General features: G+C 41.4%; 1 protein-coding gene across 1 annotated transcript in view; it reads right to left on the bottom strand.

Moving 5' to 3' along the window:
• Positions 1 to 21,619, bottom strand: part of Dnah11 (dynein axonemal heavy chain 11) — a 291,537-nt gene that overhangs the window by 94,502 nt on the left and 175,416 nt on the right. Inside the window, exons 55-57 of the mRNA XM_028773185.1 lie at positions 12,968 to 13,129; positions 4,993 to 5,226; positions 2,015 to 2,161 (exon numbers count right to left, since the gene is read on the bottom strand). Of these exons, the coding sequence (XP_028629018.1) occupies positions 2,015 to 2,161; positions 4,993 to 5,226; positions 12,968 to 13,129 (543 nt within the window). The remainder of the gene's footprint in view (positions 1 to 2,014; positions 2,162 to 4,992; positions 5,227 to 12,967; positions 13,130 to 21,619) is intronic.

The raw sequence follows: 21,619 nt of genomic DNA, 5'->3' as shown, positions 1-21,619 counted from the left end.
GCTGAATTGAACCCATCCAGAATTCTTTTGTCAGTACCTTCATCCCTGTATCCCACCATGTGGTTATATTTGGAGACAGGACTTACACGAGGGAGGTAAAGATATTAAAAAGAGTTAAGATGGGCCCTACTCCAATCTTGCTAGTATCTCTAGAGACAGATGATTTTCAACACATCGAAGGCCACCAGACATCAGAATTCACAAAGGATAGGCCCAGTCATGACATAGTGAAATGGTAGCCATTAACAAGCCAAGGAGAGGTCTCAGGAGAACTTAACCAGCCAATACCTGGATCCTGATATCAGCTTCCTGAATTTGAAAAAAGCAGCTTATTGCTTAAGCCTTTCAGTCTGGTCCAGTAAAACAACACACTGCTTTCCCATCACAAAGTCTGTGTTTGTCAAATATTCCAAGATCCCAGAACAGTGCCCATCAACCCAAAACCAAAACAATGAAATAAATGCAGGTATGCACACATACACACACGCACACACAAACACACAAAGCACACATAAACACACAAAGCACACACACACTAAATTAATACAATAAAATTAAGCTCTATTGACAAAATGAGAATGTGAACATTATTTATACCTCTTGGTATATATTGGATATAAAATATTACATTTATTTTTTTATGTCTAACAAACCTCATGAAATAATCTATTAGGTGTGTTGTAATTTGTTAAAATATTTTTTCTTTATGCTGTTAATTTTACCATAGGAATTTACATAAAAATGTGGAAAACAACCCTTTCAAATTCTGTTGAATTTCAAGATTTCTAAGAGGTATCTATGGTGGTGAGTTAATACTTACTATTAATTATAAGTACTAGACCGTCATATATCTCTATGATACCTTAACTAAGTCCCCTGGATGGGATTAGTTTCTGGTAATCACACTACCTACGAAACCTGATTGTTTAAGTTCATAATATACTTTTAAAGATATTCTGCACATATCTGAAACTTACTGGAAACACGTTACCAAAATAAGCTATGATATGCTTATTGGCTGAGTAAAGTGAATTTATTATTGCTTCAAGAGTGTTGGGCCATAATTTTTAACTGTCTAGAGTTTTTGTCAATGTAGTTTCCAAACCTTGGGTTGCTCAAGACAAAGTACGCTCAGTATACCTCAGAAAGGAGGAAAACTTTTTGATTATGCAAGAATGACTTAGAACCAGAAAAACCCAGATTTTTAGGTACACTGAAATGTAAAATAACAGCATAATGGCTCACAGTTATGAAACTATAAGCAATTTCCAGTTTTTAATAAAATAGCCCTGATTATAATCTTTTACTACAAATAATAATTGGTGGTAAGCATTTATTAATTTTAATGAATGAGTATTTATGTTTCCTATTCTGAATCTTTCATGAAATCAGGTCCACAAGAACCATGTTCCATTTGGCTGAATAAAGATTGTGAAGTTTTATTTATATTGGAGATGCTAGAAACTCAAATTCGAAGAAAACCCAGAAGGCTATTGTTTGCAACAGCAAATCATGGCACAGAATGCCAGGGCCTGGGCCCCGTGGAAAAGAACACATTTAGCTTAGGGCTTCACAGTGAGTGGACGCTAGTTGTATTATTAAAATTCGAAACTTGAAAACCATCTCGCAAAGTGACGGAACGGGCTTTGTTAACAATTGAGTTGTTCAATTTGCCTAAAAACTGGAAACCTTTAGAAACCTCTGAGGTGACTCCCTGACCTTTACTGTATTACAAATAGGCCTGATGTACAAGATCCACATCCATTATATGCTTGAATGAGCTCAGTATTTATTGTTCTTTCATATCATTAAAGAGCTAAAAGGTTGGGGAAATGCATAATGTAAAGAAAGGTCAAGTGGTAATCATGGTGTGAAATGCTGTTACATGTGTAACGATAATAATTCCTTAGACTTTATGCTCCCTGGAGAGGAAGTTGTTCAAAATTGTTCACCTACAAAGGTTTATTTTGTGCTAAATATAGCTCAGCACTCTAAATGGTGGAATGAGCCTGACCTTTCTCTCCTCCGCGTCCGCGATGGCCTTTTCCCGGCTCACTTTCTCCGTCTGAAGCCCGATCTTTGTGATCAGGGCCTCGGCGTCGTGGTTTCTGAGCTGCAGCTCAGCTTCTTGAGAGGCCAGCCTGGACTTCAGATTTCCCACCTGAAAGGAAAAGTCATCACTTTGTAGCAACTTCTGATGAAAGCATGGCTTAGTCTTCAGCAAGGATGCCAGGGTCCCTAGCAGTTTTTAGTACACATCTGTTTCTACCTGGATTTCACTTCCACTCCCATTTGCCAAAACATAGCTCTATGTATAGCTCTCAGCATCTGAGAGAGCTGGTAGTGTGAGAAAAGCAGAATACAGCTTTGCGGGATTTCTGTCTTGGATTCTAAACCTGTATACTCAAGGAAATACCAACAAAGGTGTCCATCAGAACACTTGCCACCTCAGGACACTTTCCTTCTTGGCTCTAAATTCAGGCTCAAGATCACAAAGGCCATGGAACATGGGCTTAGTGACACCTGCCTGTACTCTTGAAGGAAACCTGCTGTAAGCTTCAATGATGTAAAGGCACGAGCTGTCTTTGATTGCAGAGTAACTGGCCTCATATTGCAGTGCCAACTGGCTGGTCTTTCCTTCTCTCATCTAACACAAAATGACTCTCTTCACTTACTCCCTTCTGTTGTGTTAACATAGAGCCACACAGACCATCCAATATAGAACCTAGCACTACTGAGAAGGGTAAACAGTGTGCTCTTTGGGGACCAACGAGGCACGGGTTAGGGAAACTCTGTGCATTTTCTCCCTTGGCTCATCACCGAACAGCCTACTTCACTCTTGAGGAACAATCTTTCTGTGACATCAACACATGTGTCAGCTAAAATGACTCATTCTGCCCATATTTATAGCTGAGATTCTCCTGGGTTCAACAGGTGCCATTTGGCTCCTAAGAGGACTGTATGAAAGAAAGCAGAAGTAGAGAATGACTTTGAAGGATCCTGACTCCGCCTCCAAAACATGAAACTGGGATAACTTCTTTTTCCTACCTTCCCCGAGTTAAACTCATAGAGAGAAACAGCAAAGTATTTATTTTGACTCAATAAAGATACTTGGGAGGCTTTGTCTGTGACACAAATCACACTGCTCTGTGTCCAGGTAAGTTTGATCCCCATCCATCCAAACACATCCATCTATAGTCTACACAAGCAGCACAGCCATGGTGCACCCACTGCAGTTTAAACCAGGACTGAGTTTTGGCCTTTCTGTGTTTCCAAATGTGCTTCTCTGTTCTTTTAGAACCATTGACACTAGTCGTCTGTAGGGCCAAAGTCATTTAAGGGGAAGAGATGGGGGAGGGATACAATTTCAAGCCCTACTTATAGTTTCTAGGGTAGCAGCTGATTTTGAAACACACTAGTCAACCCTGCTTTAGGCAGGCAAACCCAGAGAAAAAGATACTTTGTCTCAAACACAATCTGGTCCTACACCGTAAGATTCTTCAAGTCAGAACTATACGCATAAAGGCTCACCAGCATGAATGCTTGAACACAGGCTGAACAAGAAACAACACCTAACAACATACCCAAGTGGATGGGGGAAAGCCCATGAAGCCTCCATCCCACTCAAAGAACTATGAGTAACCAAGAAAAGCAAGAGAGCATCCAATGCTCACTGAAAACACAATACAACTAACAGTAAACAGATCTAGCAGGCTGTATTTAGAATTGTATACATAGATACATTCACACATTCAATAACAACTAGTGAGAGAAATGCCTGTAGATTCGAAGGAGAGAGTGTTAGCATTCTGTCTAAACTCCACCCCCACAGTTATCTGGCAACAGCCAGGTAGGCCTGGCCCACTATAAAAGGTGCTGCTTGCCCCCTCCTCTCTCTCTTGCTCTCTTGGTCCCTCTGTCCCCTCACCCCTTCTCCCTTCCCTTCCTCCACTCCACATGTTCATGGCCGGCCTCTACTCTTTGCCTCTCTACTTACTCTGTCTCTGTCTCTCTCTCTGCTTCTCTCTGCCTCTACTACCCTCTTAACTTCCCTCCCCATGCCCTGGATAAACTCTATTCTATACTATACTGTCTGGTCCCTCAGGGGGAAGGGATGCCTTGGCATGGGCCCACTGAGACATCCCCTTCCCCCCATACATCACCACACACCCACAGAATGTATTCTCTTAACTCTTTCTCTTTTTATAAACACATCAGAGAGGAGGGAAGGTGTATGGAATGGTTTCTGGGGAGCAGAGGGAGAAACGCTGTGATTATATGATAAAATCTCAAAAAAAAAAAGGCAAGAAAGAAAAAAGCAAAACAAAGCAACAACAAAAACAAAAACCACAAGGAACTCTAGCTCTTTGTGACCAAGCAGAGGCTTATCTCAGAAAGAGGCACCCCATCGACCCCTAGTCACATCTGTGAGATCAGTCCCCCTGGTCACACCTGTGAGGCCTATTCATTCCCCTGGTCATATCTATGAGGTCCTTCCTCTGGTCACACCTGTGAGGGCTTTGTCCTGGTCATACCCTGTCCCCTGGTCACAGCTTTGAGGTTTGTTCCCTGATCACATCTATAAGGGCCTTCTGCTGGTCATATTCTGTCCCTTGATCACACCTCTGAGGCTTGTCCCATGGTCACACCTGTGAGTCCTGTCCCCCTGATCACACCTGTGAGGGTCTCCCCCTGATCACACCTCTGAGGGCCTTCCCCTTGGTCACACCTGTGAGGGCTTTCCCCTGGTCATACCTGTGAAGCCTGTTCATTGGTCACACCTGTGAGGGCCTTCCCCTGGTCATACCTGTGATGCCTGTTCATTGGTCACACCTGTGAGGGCCTACCCCCTTGGTTACACCTGTGAGGGCTTTCCCCTGGATACACCTGTGAAGCCTGTTCACTGGTCACACTTGTGAAGCCTGTTCATTGGTCACACCTGTGAGGGCCTTCCCCTTAGTCACACCTGTGAGGGCCTTCCCCTGTTCACACCTGAGAGGCCGTAGTCTGCAGCTTCTGGATCCCATTCGCTAGGTGCTCCTTTTTCTTCTGTACCTCTTCTCGCTTCTTCTTCAGCAGGCTCTTAAACAGTGATATTTGTTCTAAGAAACTCCTCGGGGTGGTATAGTTGTATCTTCTCTCGTTCTGGTAGTACCAGGAACTCACTTCCTTTACACTGGTGTGAACATGAGCCATGAAAAGGCTGATAGAATCTTTGTGCTGCGGCTGAAACATAGATAGTACATTTCTCATGAAATCCTTTTCGAGTTGAAAATATAATTTAGAAAATAAAAGGGAACAAAAACACCAAAAATTTTACCAAAAATTATACAATTTTTTTTTAAGCCAGGGAGAACTACAGTAGAAGTTAGGAAATTTTACTTCATCTTTGTGAGACACCCACAGGATTGGAGGCCTAACTATGGAGCAATTGGCCTTCCTAATGGGTATGCTAGTTAAGACAAAGGATGTTTTATGTGGTTCTCAACCAAAACCCAGAAGCCAACAGAACAAATCCAGACAAAGTCCAAATCTTCACAACTTTACCTATCAAGTGTATAGGAAGGAAAGGAAAGGACACATGACAATATTTGGAGGGATACTTTTGGGGGGAAGATTTGGAGGGATACTTTTTGGGGGAAGATACTGCTTTCAAGCTGGACTTTAGGCAAAAAGAATCAATACAAAGTGGGGGTGCAAAACACGTGGAGAATTATAGCTTTATGGGAACCCCTGTCAAACTGAGGGGAAAATATGATGATCATTTCTATTCTTATCTGGAGAAGTGACCATCAACAACAAAACAAATGCAAGGCAGAACACCCCTCCCCCTCCCCCCACATCCCACCTCTTCCTCTCCCACTCCTCCTCCACCTCCATACCTTTCCCTGCTCCATCTTCCCCCTCCCCCCCACGGCTCCCCTCCCCTTCCCTCCCACAGCTTCCCCACCCCCACCTCCTATCCCCTTTGCTCCCCCACCCCCACCTCACACAGAGTCCCTGCAGATCGCCTGCCTTCCCTCCCATGTGTCCTCTGTGACTTCTGGAATAGTTAACTTTTTAATTTGTACAGCCACATCTCCCTCATTCTAATGATTATTTATTGCATTCTGTAAAAGATGAACCTGGTTCAATTAATCAAGGGAAGCCTAAAAATCAATTAATATGAATTAAATGAGCTACACCAACTCTTTGGAAAGTCACACATAATTTACCAAAGTGTTGTCAATAACGCTCAGGCGGCTTCAGGAAAATTGCACACAAGTGGCCGATGATGCAGTTAAACGCTTCAAACCTGGACCATCAATATTGCAACGAGAGGCGCCTGGGAGCAGCACTGCAAAGTGAACATCGGACGGTTCCTCTGCGGTGTCAAGCACACAGGTTCCCTAGCCTCACAACAAACCCCAAACGTAGGTAAAATCTTCACATAAGTGCACTGTTGAGATGGTAAAGAAAAAAAAAAAAAGTGTCTCGCTAGTCACTGAAAGAATGTGTGTTCAAAGCGAAACTCAGGGTTACAAAACTTGAATTGTATTTGGGTTTTCCAAGGGATCCAAGACGTGTGAGTGTTAGCAATCAGTGGACTCGGAAAATAAAATTTATGAGTGTCTATAAATGTCACGGACATCATATTTCCCTGAGGACTTTATTTTCAAAACGGCTTGGCTCCCAAATAACCAGGCACAAGCCTGCTCCCGTCCTGTCTTGCTTTGACAAGAACTTTCACACATACCTTCCTAGGATACAGACAAACACCTCCTTAGCCAAGTGTAACCTCCTCACAAAGGAAAAAAAAACCTGGCTTCTGCCCAACCATGATCCTTATGAGGAGGCTCCTCAGCTGCCCTGAATGCTCCTTTTAACAACAGTTTCATTTGTAAATCTCTGATGGAAAGAGTGGCTTCCGGGAGAGTTGGAAGTGGCCCGACACAACTTGTCTCAATGGGGCAAAATAACTATTGTTATCGGGCTTAACAAAATGGCTCAGCATGGGAGTCTCACGGAGCCAGGGAGCAGCTGGTTGTAATTCACACTGTTTTTCAGAAAACTCTAATCGTTCCAGAACAGACCTCTTTGATGACTGGTCTTCCCTGCATTCTCAATTTGTCACTTTCTCTTATGATAAGGTCAGTAGTGACAGCACTTCCTGACATTAACAGCTGTGGCTTTTAAAAGGGTCATTGTAGAACTACTAATTGCAGTAATTTCATTAGCATAAATTATTTATTCTGCCATTCATTTATCTCCAGTTTTCTTCTGAGGGGGGCGGAGAGGGGCTGCTGAGGGCTGCAGCAACCCAGTGTGGTAAGTTCACACTTCCAGAGACACAGGCAAGACCATCTTTTCTGCCAGATTGGTCCCTTCAGGGGAACCAGTTGACAACACTTTGTGGTCCTTTTGCAGCCAATAGTGGGGAAGGCAAAAATACAAATAATCGGAGTGCTATTATGCAATGGTACTAAATCCATGGCTTTCCTGCTAAGATTGCTTTGGGAAGCCATGCTGTCTGTATTGCAAAACTCAATGCACAGATAAGACCGGGCTTTTCCTCATATAAAGAAAGAAATGTTTATTTTCCAGTCCCTCAGTTAGCTTGCTGTAAACATAGAAACATAAACGCTATGGTGCCTGGTGGGATGGTTCTCCGGCACTGGCTTTCACTGCCATACCAAGTACTCAGGAGGTCTCTCTACAAGTCAGTGCCCGGCGGTGCCCTTGTTGAGAATGTCAGCAGAGGTGAATGCAAATTCTGTGATTTATTTATAAAAAGTATTTTATTATTTTCAAGAACAGTAAAGCAGACTATAACCTGTTTATAAAATTAAATTTGGATTTGCAAGAAAGGCAAATGAAAAAAAACAGAAGAGACGAAAGAGTTTGTTTGTTTGTTTGTTTTAGTTAAACCCAGAACAATGTTGTCACATATGATGTTATAACCTTGTAGGAAGTCTTGAAATTATTTGTTGAACTTAAATGTCAAACTACCAAGTTATAAAATCTATTATTTATAATTTACTCTTTTGTGGGTTGGTAAAAGAGTGAATTAGATACTCAGGGCAAGGAGGTTTATTAAAGAGAATTTAATATTAAAACATAGGAACAGTATTCTACTTGAGCACCTTTAAGCTCCTCACAGAGCTTACTTACCCTAATATATAGACTGATGAGGCAGAACCAAGGTTTGAATCCTAGGACCTAGGTTACATTTCCAGGCCTGAAAAATTAAGTAAACGCTCGTGGTCCCCTTTCTTCCTCCGGTCCACAATAATGGTCCCTTTGCATCCTTTCTAAGCATCCTTTCTATGCTTTCTAAATAACTGTGCACAAATGCAGTAAAGGAAAGCCTGGGCTCTGGAATCCAACCACATTTTTGACCATCAGCCTCTATCTGTCACCTATGCAAGGACAGGCCCTTCTCAGGAGGCTGGGATCAGAGATATAAACAGTACAGGCACTAGAGTCCCGCACAAGTACTAAGTGCTGATACAAGGCAGCTCTCTACTCTTGTGGTCTTCACTTTTTGTTTTAAGTTTGGAAACCATTGATTGGTCAGAGGCGAGATCAGGTCCAAGTAAGGGTCCACTATCAGAAGAGGTGGTTCCTGAAGTCTCTTTCACAACATGAAAACATTGAAGTGACTGAGAATTAATGCAATGAAGAATCCAGAGGTAACCCAGGGAAGCCTAACTACCCTCTTCCCATGTATCTATCCATCCATCCATCCATCCATCCATCCATTCATCCATCCATCCATTTATCCATCCACCCACCATCACTCATCCACCATCACTCATCCATCCATCCATCCATCCACCCACCCATTCATCCATCATCAATCCATCTATCCATCATCCATCCATCCATCTTGGATATGTTTTGCATCACACATAAGTGTGTACCAGAAGTTGATGTTGAAGTCTTTCTTAATCACTTTCTACCTCATTATATACTTAGGGAAGATCTCTCAGTTGAACCCAGAACTCATTGATTCAGCTAATGTAGGTAGCTGGCTTGCTCTGGGAACTCCCTTTTTCTTGCCTCTCTAGTGCTGCTATCCTCACCCAGAATTCATGTGGGTACTAGGGTCAGAACTACACACACACACACACACACACACAAACTTGTGTGTGGCAGGACCTTAGTACCCATCAAGCTATCTCCCTAGCCCCAGATAACCCTTGCTATGGGAAGAAAAGGCAGGAGATGTTGTGGCTGGTGAAGCTAACACATCCAGAAAAGCCACAAAACTATGAAATTTTATGTAGAGCTGGCTCTGGCTGAACAATACACACAGACCCTGGACAGCCATAAGAACTGGACCCTGCTTTTATGGGTAGTAGGATTCCTAACCTTTAAAAAGCTGTAAAAAAAATGTGTTGGGAAAATAGCATTCTTTTAAAAACTGTATTCTAAATTTGCCTAATAGACACAAAGCACCAAATATGTAATGACATACATGCACAGCTAAAGAAGACAGATGGGGAAGCTCGTGAACAGTGATGAATCTTTCTCAGCCATTTGAAGACAGAAGCTGAGGCTAGGATGAAGTTTAGGCAGATGCCTGAGATCTTCTTTTGGTTTTCTCTTGATATTTCAAAATGGCTTTACTGTAACTAACGTGTAGGAAACTAGATATTCTAAAAGGATGTGTACACACCTCTCTTCAGCTATCAGACTGTTGAAACAACAGACTCCAAAGAATTAGAACTGGCCCAGGAATCCTACTCAAGGGAAAGGCTGAAGCTGCTATGATGGCTACCAGAAGGAGTATTTTCATACAACATATCAAACACATTGCTGGTAAGACACTGAAGGGGTCATGGTGGGTGGGGCCACACCTGGACCAGGACTTCCTAATCACGTAAAGCTCATGCACTCTATTTAAGCCTAACCTTATGCTAGTAGCTTAAAGGCAGACTTGAGATTTCACTGAGCCCCTCTCTTTGATGTTCTCTCCAATGTGACCCCATTAAACAGTCTTTCTTTTCTGTTTCCACATTCTGTGTGTCTTTATTCATTGTATTGAGTATGCATAGCTAAACCCAGTTCACTAGGGCTACCAACAAGGCCCAGGATTATACTTTTAAAAGTTATGATAATGTCTGTCACACTACTCAGTGATATTTTCCTCAAGTAGGATTCCTATATGGCATGGTCAACTTTGGACTTTATAAGTTAACACTTGTAACTGACATTTTAAAGAAAGAATTGTGGCCCAAATCATCAATATAGCATAGCTATTACTGATGCAATAAATGTAATGCCCCTTCTGTTTGGCACAAAGAATTTGTATATGTGTGTGTACATGTGTAGTTACACACATGTGTAGGCACTGGACAAGCATCAAGTCTAAATCTGGCAGAAAGGTAACTTTTCTGTTTGAGTGGATAACCCCTGGCTTTCTGTGCTACACCTTCACAAGTGTGGGTCACAGACATGGAGGCAACACCGCTTTTAAGTGTAATGGTGACATGGCATTGAGCTGTGAGTTCACACTGTAGTGTCATAACCTCAGGAGGACAGACCTTCCTCTGTCAGTCAGATGCCATGCCCAAGTGACATGGGCTACTTCTGTCCTCAAATCCTGCAACAGCATTCACCCTGCCCTGTCAGCTCATATTTTTAATTTACATTAAAACGTGTCCTTTCATATGACCCTGCTTTCAACAATGCTCATTTTGCTTTAAAGAAACCCAAACCAATGTTTTTCTTTTATGTTCCCGATACCATCTACTTTTTGCCCCACACGTTCCTAACTGGAGCCTGTGCACTAACCAGTAAGGTTTTCACCTGATCACATCTCCAGCGTGCTTCCGACTGCATCTTCTACCCAACTCCTAGCCGTATACAGGACTGTCCCTCCCTCCTGCCTTATATTGCCACTTCCTACTTCACAGCGAGAGGCAGCACATGTTGCCATGAGTGTCCGATGAGCCACACAGTGACTGACACTTAGGTGTCAGACTGCTTTTGTTCTTTTATTTGTCAGCTGTCATTTAGTTCAGTATCAGGTAACAGGAAGAAAAAAAAGCATACCCATTTAGTTAGATGCAGTCATGGCTATAGACTGCAATAGCCCTGGGTGCTGTGTGTGTACTGATGGGAATTTACATGTCAAGGTATATAAAATGGATTGTCATTAACAAATTCTTTTCTCTACACCGAAAGGGAGTCACCTTGTATAAGTACCTTCCACTTACCCAATGAGGTCAATAATTAAGAAGTACCAAAATTATGCAGATAACTTTCAGCCTTGAAGATGGAAATTAAGACCAAGAAAGTGATCCAATTAGCACTCGTTCAAAAATTTAAAAGTTTTTTTCTGACCTCTATGGAAAAGATACCACGTTTTCAGAAGAATGTGGTCATACCATACTCTGAATTATAGTTGGTGCTTCCTGTGTGACAAATCGGGAAGGTGGGAGGGTTAAATAAACACCTTACACTGAAAGGAAATCATCTGGCTGATTTGTTAGCAGGCGTAATTCAGCTAGATGGAAACGCTAAAGTGCCTGAAAAGTATCCCCATTTGACACTCAGGATCCTATAGGAGGCAGCATGACACTGTCAGATAGACCACAGCACCTTGTACAGCCCTCAGGACTGCAAAGCCCGCCTCATCCAGCAGGTGTCAATAGTTCTGGCAAGGCTGAGCTGCTGTTCTGCTGGAGGAAGCAGACAGACACAGGACGGCAAAGACAGGCAGGCTGTGATGCTGTGGTAGCGTCTCTGGAGCTGCTAGCTTGGATTTCCTACCAACCAAGGAAAGTCAAAACTATACTCAGAAACCAGCCCACTTCTTCCGTTTCAAGCCTGATAAAATGAACCAAGGAAGCTAGAAATCTGCTAGCAATATGTGGCAGGTTGATTACTGTAGATTCAGAACTCCCAGCCTCTCTTCTCGCTGTCGGAAGACAAGATGATGTGCCAGTACTTCCACAATGCAAGGAACCTGACGACTGTCCTAGGGGCTGGTAGTAACACTTAGCACTACTTTTTTCAAAACTAATGGCTCTCTAGGTGTGAGGATCTAATTTCCCCTCCCAAAGTTCAGAAAACCTTCCTTTTCTGTTTCCTTGTGCATGTGCTGGTCACGTGATTGTGGAGAAGGAAAGGAGGCAGACATGTGCTCCCATCCCAGATGTAGCTTCCATGTTAAATGCTGCTTCCCCTGGCAGTCCAGTGATCAACAGATTCATAGACAGTTTTGGTGGGGAAAAACCTGTACCCAGCAGTAAATGCTTTTCACTACTCCTGAAATATACACACCCATATGGTTGCTCCCTTTTTAAGTAGAAGCAAAGGAAAAGTGACATACAAAGGAATAAAGCTATCTGCATACTGTCTGCTCAAGTTCATAAACATACCCAGACTCTAACCATCTGGCCATCCAAGGACACATTATCTAACTAAGTGTGGTAATGCTTCTTTGGAAGTGGGTGGTCATGGCTTCCAGAGTAAGGGAGAGGATGAGGACTCGAGACATTACTTCTTACGTGTCCCCAATCAATTTTGGCTCAGAGAGCCACTTACGCTAATTCTGGGTCTACTCTAAGAACTCCTACCTTATTGCTCAATGGGAGGCATGGGCAAAGCTCTTTGGGAGTCATACCCTAACACAATCTCTCCAATCAGAAAGGATCTAGACACCAAAGAGGCTTACTTCAGTTGCTTTCTTGACTCTTTAAAACATGCTTTTTCCACACAGACATTTAAAAATGTATTTGGAGTTACCAAGCTCATCAAAAAGTGTCAAACATAACTTGTAACCGCATAAGGCCAGAATTCCACCCCCAACAATGCACAAAAAACAGAAACAATGAAAAAAAAAACATAAAAGAAACAAAGAGATATATATTTGATACAGAGATTGTGAACCTGAAAGTGGCTGACCTGGCTTCCTGCCAATATTGTACTGAGACTTGTACATGCTACATACCTACCTCGGGCTGACTCAACGTACCTCGATTCCCTCGATTTCTTCAATGAACCTCCTGCTGACTGAGACCAGAGCCTCTTGCGGCCATGCATGAAACCAGTCAATAGCTGTGCAGTTAACTATGGCTGGGAACTTCCGGGCTCTAACTCGCAGTGTGTGACCAACCGGTGAGAAACAAAAAACCATCTGTAGGGAGCGGGGTGAGGGGAGAACAGGTCAGAAACAACAGAGGGATGTGTGTGCCAGGCAATACACCAAAATCTCAGACAATGAGGGAGGGGGTGAGGCCAGACACACTGGTCAGTTACTCCAGACCAGGCCACTGGTGCAAGGCAGCATTGACCTTCAGGGTGGCATTGCTACAGGGCAGACAGAAGTACAGTTGTGCTTTGCCCAAAATGTGGCCCCTCTTCTGGGCTCATGATTCCTTTTGGGACTGGGACATTTTACTTGCTCCCTAACACAAGACACATAAAAATAAGTCACCACAAGTAAGAATGCCAATGTTTCTACCTTCAAACTCTTTCTGTTCAGTGATGATTCAGTAGGTTTCACAAAACTGAAATACCCTTTCCAAAACAAACAATAAACTAGTAAAGTAAAGCCAGTTTTAACATTGCAAATGACACCAATCTCTGTTTGCGTTTAAAATAAAAAGTATCTGCTTTAGTTCTCACCTGAGATTTTTTTTCAGAGAAAATTTTAAGACTTGGGTAATTCTTTTAAGGAAAGTTTCTTATGTAAACCTGAAAGTTTTTTTTTCTTACTAGCTATTTAATGATGTAAAAGTTAATTAAAACCTGAATAAGCCATCGGTCTGTGTTTGGGATCTGTCAGGGACCAGTTCTAGGATCCCCAACATAACTCAAAGAGTTTTTAAGCACTTGCATGAAAGGTATATCACTTTCACAGATCAAACCTATATCCTTCAACCACCTATTGGTCCTTCTTGCTAGGATTACCTATTGTCCCTTGGACAAGGAAAACAGTGTAGGGAGTTTTATTCTGTGCAATTTAGGGAATCAAGACAATAAAAAGAAGTGTGTGCATGCTCAGTGGATTTATGTGCACACTCGGTACAATTATGTGCACACAGTACACTTACGTGCACACTCAGTACACTTATGTGCACACTCAATACAGTTATGTGCACACTTAGCACAGTTGTGTTCTTCAAATGTTTTCACTGCACAGCTAGTGGGATTCATGGATGGGGCCATGACAGCCAGGGGAGCCAGCTGTGAATCTGAATTCTCTCTCTAGACAGAGATTCTGTCCGTAGGGCCTGAAGTTGGTTGCAACAGCATGTCACAGACAGTGGATGGGAGGAACTTTTCATTGTCAGCAGAGTAGCTGTGACCCTATTGTGCCCATTCAAGGTTTCTGAGCTTTAGAGGACCATCTGAGGGGGAAGCATGAAGACACAGGAGCCTGAAAGCACTCTTTATCCCCCAACCTCATCTCTATAGACCTGAAAACTAGGTTATCAGAGAAAGGCCTGAGTGGAGAGTATCTCTTTTCTCTTCTCAGGACAGGTTGATGGTAGAAAATGAGGCCCTCCAGGTTCCAGGCTGAAGTCAAAACTGTGGTCAGCCAAAGGATGTGGTCACTGTCTCAGAGGACATTTTTTTTTAAACCTATGGAAGTTTTAACTCCATGTGAGAAAAAACTCTAGCATATATATATCAACCTGTACAATACCTCATCTAACAAGTTTATTTCCTATAGTCAACATTTCAAGACCGACAAATGATAATATCTATTTTTTCTACTATGATGACACTGTTAAATTATGTTAGTGTGTGGTATGGTGCTGTCAGCTATGGGCAGAATGTACATCTCTTGAACCTTTTCATCATTTATGAGTTAACCTCTTTATCTATCCACAGGGACTTCCTCACAGTCTCCTGAGTCTATGGCAGACACGGTACAAGCTTCTACAAGTTTAACTCAGTGGATATAGTATAAGCACACTATGCCGCATTGGTCTGTCTGGGATGGGCTTAGCACAGTGCCATCAAAAGTCTTCTATGGTGTGGCAAATGTTTACAGTACAATAATATCTCATTGTTTATGTTTATTTTTCTCTTATTTGTCCATATATTTCTTTAGTTGCTTCCTAAAAGCATATATTGGCAAGCTGTCTTGTCAGACTTCCTGGGGCTTGGACTTTATTATAATATATAGTTATTTCTCAGAGTATCTTTTGAAAGCCATGTGTCTTCTTTATCTAGTGCCCAACCCAGTGTGAAATTATGTGATGACCATTCTTGTTTAATTATTTACTAGTGACAAGACACAAGAAAATATCTCTAATTCTAGAAGACAGAAATAGATTGTTGAAAAATCTTGTTATATTATCTTTCTTTTTTTAAAAAGATTTATTTATGTTTATGTTATGTATATGGGTATACTGTAGCTGTCTTCAGACACACCAGAAGAGGGCATCAGATCACATTGTAGATGGTTGTGAGCCACAATGTGGTTTCTGGGAATTGAACTCAGGACCTTTGGAAGAGTAGTCAGTGCTCTTAACCACTAAGCCATCTCTCCAGTCCATATTATCTTTTAATAATTAATTTAGGCACCATAGTAAAATAACACAAAAAGATCATTTTTCCCCCAAGGCTGAATAAATATGATTCAGACACTATTCTTAAGAGTCAACAATATGCTGGTGACGAGGATAGAAATAGATTAAATATAGAAGTCATGAAAAAAAATACTTGGAACCTTGTTTTTCTCTACCTCTGCTATACTCAAATGAAGTTTCTGAAATCATGCAAAGAGAACCAGTTGTGGAAAGCTAGCATCTTGGGAAGAGAAGAGGAATTCTTGAGTGTGGGGAGAAGAAAAGGCTGGAAGGAGAAACCTAAGACCTGAACTGTAATTTTAAAAATTAGACATTGTCATCAAAGTTTTCTTAGCACATGTATATTTGAATAATTAATTTACAACTAATGTACTGATAATAATGACTATATGCTTATCAATATGTATGTCACGAAAAATGTGGGCACATGTGATGTTGAGGAGGAAGAGGAATCCCAAGAGGAATCTTCTCTTACCTTACAATGATCAGCTCAAAATGGACTAAAGCTCTTCCAGGTCAATCTGATACTCACGAGGACAGCATGCTAGTTTGACTTTGCCATGGGAATAATTAAGTGAAATAATTTGCAATATCTCATTTTTCTCTTTAATTATGTATATGTGTGGGTACGTGCTTGTCTGTGCAAATAACAGAAGAACCCAAAGGCTCAGGATACCTTGGAACTGGAGTTACAAGTGGTTGTGAGCCACTCTGCATGGGTGATAGGAACCCAACTCCAGTCCTGGGCAAGAGAGCTTGTGTTCTCACCTGCTGAGACAGCTTACAGCTTCAGTTTTATTTGTATATTGAGACCTGGTCTTGCTATCTAACACTGGCTGTCTGGAAATCATTGCACAAACTCAACAGCAATTCTGCTCTCTAAGCTCCTAAGTGCTGGGACTATGGTGTGCACCATTGCATCTGGATACCTTTTCAATGACTTTTCAAGTTGGTCAAGTACTCACAGAATGAAATGGAAGCTTTTGATAATCTTAGGAATGACAAATCATCTAAACTAGTACCTAGAAACTCAACTGTAGGAATCTACTTGCTCATCCACAGCTCCTATGAAGTGATTGGAAGGCTGTTGTTAGCCTGAGGCTTTGACTATCAACCCGATTAAGTGTTCAGGGGTGTCTAGTTTTAATCAGAGAGTACAGAGTGCTCCTGTCAATCCCCACCCCCTTTTTAGGCAACAGTACTCTATGAGGTTTTCCAGGAAGCCCTGTAAATGCTTACAACTATTGGTTACTTTACTTTTTCAAAAGCTGGTTGGTACAACTTTCCGATAACCTGTAGTAAGCCCACAGGAAATTTATTTTGTGTTAGGGGACTGATGGGCATTCTGAATAGCTTTCTAATTATATCCTCAATAACTTTAGGTGGGATTAACATAAAGAAGGATATTTTCTAAGAAATAAAAAAAATGATTGGCCATATTATTGTCTTGTCTGGAATTCAATATTTCAGACTCTACTGATATGCATGTGGGTGTTCCTTTTATGAACTTTACATCTAAGGGAGTTGGTTGATATCTGAGGCATCTATACATGGGTTAGAGCATGAGTGCTGGCATTTTACAGACCTCCACAGAAGCCCAGGGAGTAGGTCTGACATATCTTCTCTCATAAACATTAACCTTTTGTTAGGCATCATCTTGGGGTTAGACATAATTTTTAATAATAAATTTTATTATTGTGTACATATATAGTATGTGTGCATGTGTGTGTATGTGTGTGTGTGTGTGCATATGTATGTATGGGTGAGTGTGTGTGTTATAACATGTATGTGAAAGTCACAGGACAACTTTCCGAAGTTACTTTTCTTCTACTTTTACATGAGTTCCAGGGATTGAATCAGGTTGGCAGGCTCGATGCTAAGTGCTTTACCAGCTGGATGATTTTTTTTTAATTTGTGAAATAAGATGCCTGAGTTAAACAGAAATACTGTACTAACATCTCTACTCATGTATGAGCAAGACAGAAAAGCCTAGATATTGAGGTATCCTAGTGACTGTACCCTATACCTCTAGCTGGAGACTGTGAAAACAGAATCCTAAAGAGATGGTCAGATTTATCTCACCATAGTAGCTCTGCTACATTTGCCTGGAAATACACCTTGCTACATAAACATTAGTCAAGTCTCCACAAGACAAGAATTGGACTGCGGTGAGCCCACAAGGGTGTTAATCAACAAACTTTGGTGAGGGAAATGGGGTTCGGAATTAGGTATCCTTGCCTTGAAGTAAAACTCAAGTTAGTGTGTGTTAGAGAAAGGAACCCCATCCCTTACCTGAATTCAGTTTGGCTACCTTTAAAGAAGTACCTAGATTCAGTGCAATAGTCATTTGCCCTGCGAAAGCGTGCCTGACAATGCTAAATGAACCATCAGTGGGGACAAGAAGAAACCCTCCTAGATGGAAACAAAGTTAAATGCCTAGATGGAAACAAAGTTAAACGCTGCAGGCAGCTGTACTGTTTCTAAAGGCAAATTCTCCCAAGTACAAAAGCAAGCCCCAAAATCACAACAGATGCATCTCTGGCAGCTCTGACATTTGGGTGTCAGGTGTCAAGAGCTTGCTTTTGGGATCTATACCATAAAATTTTCAATTTTTTTCCTTTCCCCACACAGGTGCTATGATTCATTTGCGATAACCCACATTTCACCACACTTTGTAACATGTTTCAATTTCCTGTAGATACAATCCCTCCTTGAGTATATATTTATTTGTGTATTACTAACAGGACACAGGCCATTTCATCTCCTAATGGAAATTTGAATTGCCACAGTCACTGTATTTTTTTCCAGCTGAAGTAGTTTATTCTCAGGTAGAAGGAACCCTCCCACATATTTACTTCCAAAGCATCTATCCATAACTTATGTTTGCATTTATCATCCAAAGCCCCAGTATATTTCAAGAATAATAAGCTCCGAGTCTTGCTGAGGCAGCCCCTATGGAATGAGGCTTTATCACAGAATGCCTTCTCTGTTTGAAAACTGTCACTTTATCATCCTCCTCATGCCTTCTTACCGTATCCTCCATCCAACCAGCTTTTAATTTCAATTCTTTTTAAAAGATCCAACAGTGTCTTCAAAGTGTGTACACGTAAGACACTTCAATGTGAGTTTCTGCTTTAGACAGTGTACAATAAAATCATCTCAGAACTTCTGACCTGGCAACACTGAGCATTTCAGATTTTACTTGAAAGTAATATTAGGTACCAGAGAATTTCAATTCATTTTTATTCTTTAATTCTTCTGTGTGTGTGTGTGTGTGTGTGTGTGTGTGTGTGTGTGTGTGTGTACATAGGTGTGTACATGGTGGCAGTCTGTCCTTGACTTCTACTTTGAGACAGGTCTCTTGTGTTGTCTGCTGTTGCTGCATAAGCTAGGCTAGCTGGCTCAAGAACTTCTGTCTCCACCTTCCCACTGGTACTACAGGCCTGAGCTACCGCACTCAGCTTTATGTAGGCTCTGGGATTTGAACTCAAGTCTTCACACATATATAGAAAGTGCTTTACCTACTAGGTTATCTCCTTAGCCCCTATTTCCATTTTTAAAAACAAGGAAATCATTGTACTAACAAAGAATGTGCGTGCATCTAATCCTGAGGAACCCAGGCAGGAGGAGGAGCTCCTTCCCCTGGCTGTTTGTCCCTGGGATTACAGTGATCATGTACAGCTTTGCAGTCTCATCTGCAGCCCCTTAATGCAACCTTTCACTTTTGTTACTTTTTAAAAAAAATTGATACCTGTTTTTCTTATAAATAGATCAGAATTGATCTATTTATTACATTATTTATAACATGTCATGCAGTTTCTGGTGGCATCACTGTTAGAGCAGCTGGCATTACTATAGCATCATCTTCCATGTGTGTAAGGACAGGCCTCACGCTCTACTGGAAAATACTATGAACACAGTCCATTTAGCCTACTTAGAGACCTCCAGGCCAGTGTGACCCTGTCTCAGAAAAGGAAGGAAGAAAGAAAGAAAGAAAGAAAGAGAGAGAGAGAGAGAGAGAGAGAGAGAGAGAGAGAGAGAGAAAGAGAGAAAGAGAGAAAGAAAGAGAGAGAGAAAGAAAGAAACAAAAATGCAGATAGCACTGAAGAGTGATACCCAAAACTGCCCTCTGGCATCTACATTTCATACATATGCTTATGTACCCACACATACATTCATCTAAATACACATGAATGCTCACTCCTATACGTGCATGTATAGACAGGCAGGCAGGCAGAGAGACAGACAGACACACACACACACTATTTAGAGTATGAAATAACAGAGAAGAGATCTACATCTGGTGATTCTCTCATTGAAACCTTTATCACGGGCTTTTTGTCACAGCAGCTAATCCGCCTTCCATTTCATAGATGTTGGTTCATAGTACTTATGGTAGCTATTAGACCAATGATTGTTGTCCCCACAGTGATGTGGGCACTGATGGGCTGGGGCTGGGCTGTCATACTCCTGTCATCTCCCCAGGACACATCACAGGACCTCAATAAACATCTGCCAAATGACAAATAGCTAAATGAAAGTGTAAACAGGTAGTAGTTCAGAAGCTCCATTTGGGTAAATAGAATACTAATATTTGTGTGTTTGTGTCATAATTTTCTAAGGTTGTGCTGGCTTATCACATATCAAAGTTCCTGAAGCTCAGATATGCAGCACAAGACAGTGTGGTGGCTTAAGTAAGATTATCTCTCATAGGCTCTTGTGGTTGAATACTTAGTTCCCAGTTGTTAGTGATACTGAGGAAGGTTATGGACCCTTTAGGAGATAGAGAACAGGGGGAGGAAGTCTATCATTGGGTCAGGATTTAGGATTTATAGCTTCATCCCAATTCTGTTCCCCCCTGCCCTCTCTTTCCTTTCTCTCTGCTTCCTGGTCTGGCTGGTTGCCCTCCCTGTTTCCATGTTTTCTTTCTCATGAAGGACTCCATGCCTCTGAAGTCCTAAGCCAAAACAAACACCCTTTCTCCTCTAAAGTATTTTGGATTTGGTATTTTATCACAACAACAGAAAATTAACTGATACAGACAGCATCTGTTGTCTCCTTAATTTATTTGCAATCTACCAACAACCATAGAAAATGGAGAGACACAAAGGTGGTTCCAAAAAGCAAGGCCCTAGAAAAACAGAGAGGGACATAGTCCTAGGTGGCCCACCCTTGGCTTCCTCTTGATCAATGTGAGAAAGTTAGAATCCTGGGCAGGAAGGGTACCAATAGCACTCCCCTGAATGGAGCCATGATCCATGATCATGTTGTTGAAGGCTGGTCTCAGTGCAGAAGTACTCAGAGCAGGGGCTATTGGTGAATGCAGTGGGAGAGGCAGGTCACTGTGTTCTTGCCTCATAAGGGTTGTCTTGTCTTCGGGACCTCAACACTCTAGTGCTTTGCTCCCTGGTCACCATGAGGTGACTATCTCTGCTTCAGCAAGTGTTTCCTACCGTAATGTTCTATCTAAGTGAATATGAATGAAAGCTACAAAAGCTATAATCCTTTGCTTTTCAAACTCTTTCCTCAGGCGTTTTGTCTTAGTGATGCACAGCTGACTCATTGAGCATAGGTGAGCAAATCAACTGGACCTAAGGAGATTCTTAGATATCGTATCCCGTATATGTAGGGATATAATATATAACATTTGGTTAGGGGAGAGATTATATAATAAGAGGTAAATTTTGGGTAAATTTTTCATGGTGAAAATATAATATTTTCTAATGTTATCGTATTTTCTAGATATTTTGTTAGACACTTTCTAATAGAGAATATTGTTTAGAATAAATCACATTTGCTTTAAATGGTTTACTCTGTGCATCAAATTCCTGAAATATTTTACTTTTTTTTTCTAGGTAGGCCTTCAAACCTAAAAAACATTATAAAAAAATAAAGGAAGGGAAAAGTTACCTAAAGCCTTCCTGAATTTACATTCATTATATGTAAATATAGATACAGTTTTTATATACAGTAAACTTGAATGCGATTTATCTGTATGCTATCTTTAGATGAAATAATTAAAGACAGTTTTTATTTTTTTTAATGTAGCTCTTTATTTTTACATTCTCTACAATGTCTGTATG

This window comes from Grammomys surdaster, unplaced genomic scaffold, assembly GCF_004785775.1.
Source record: "Grammomys surdaster isolate TR1022 unplaced genomic scaffold, NIH_TR_1.0 223, whole genome shotgun sequence".
Lineage (NCBI taxonomy): Eukaryota > Metazoa > Chordata > Mammalia > Rodentia > Muridae > Grammomys > Grammomys surdaster.
This window is presented reverse-complemented; position numbering and strand designations above follow the sequence as displayed.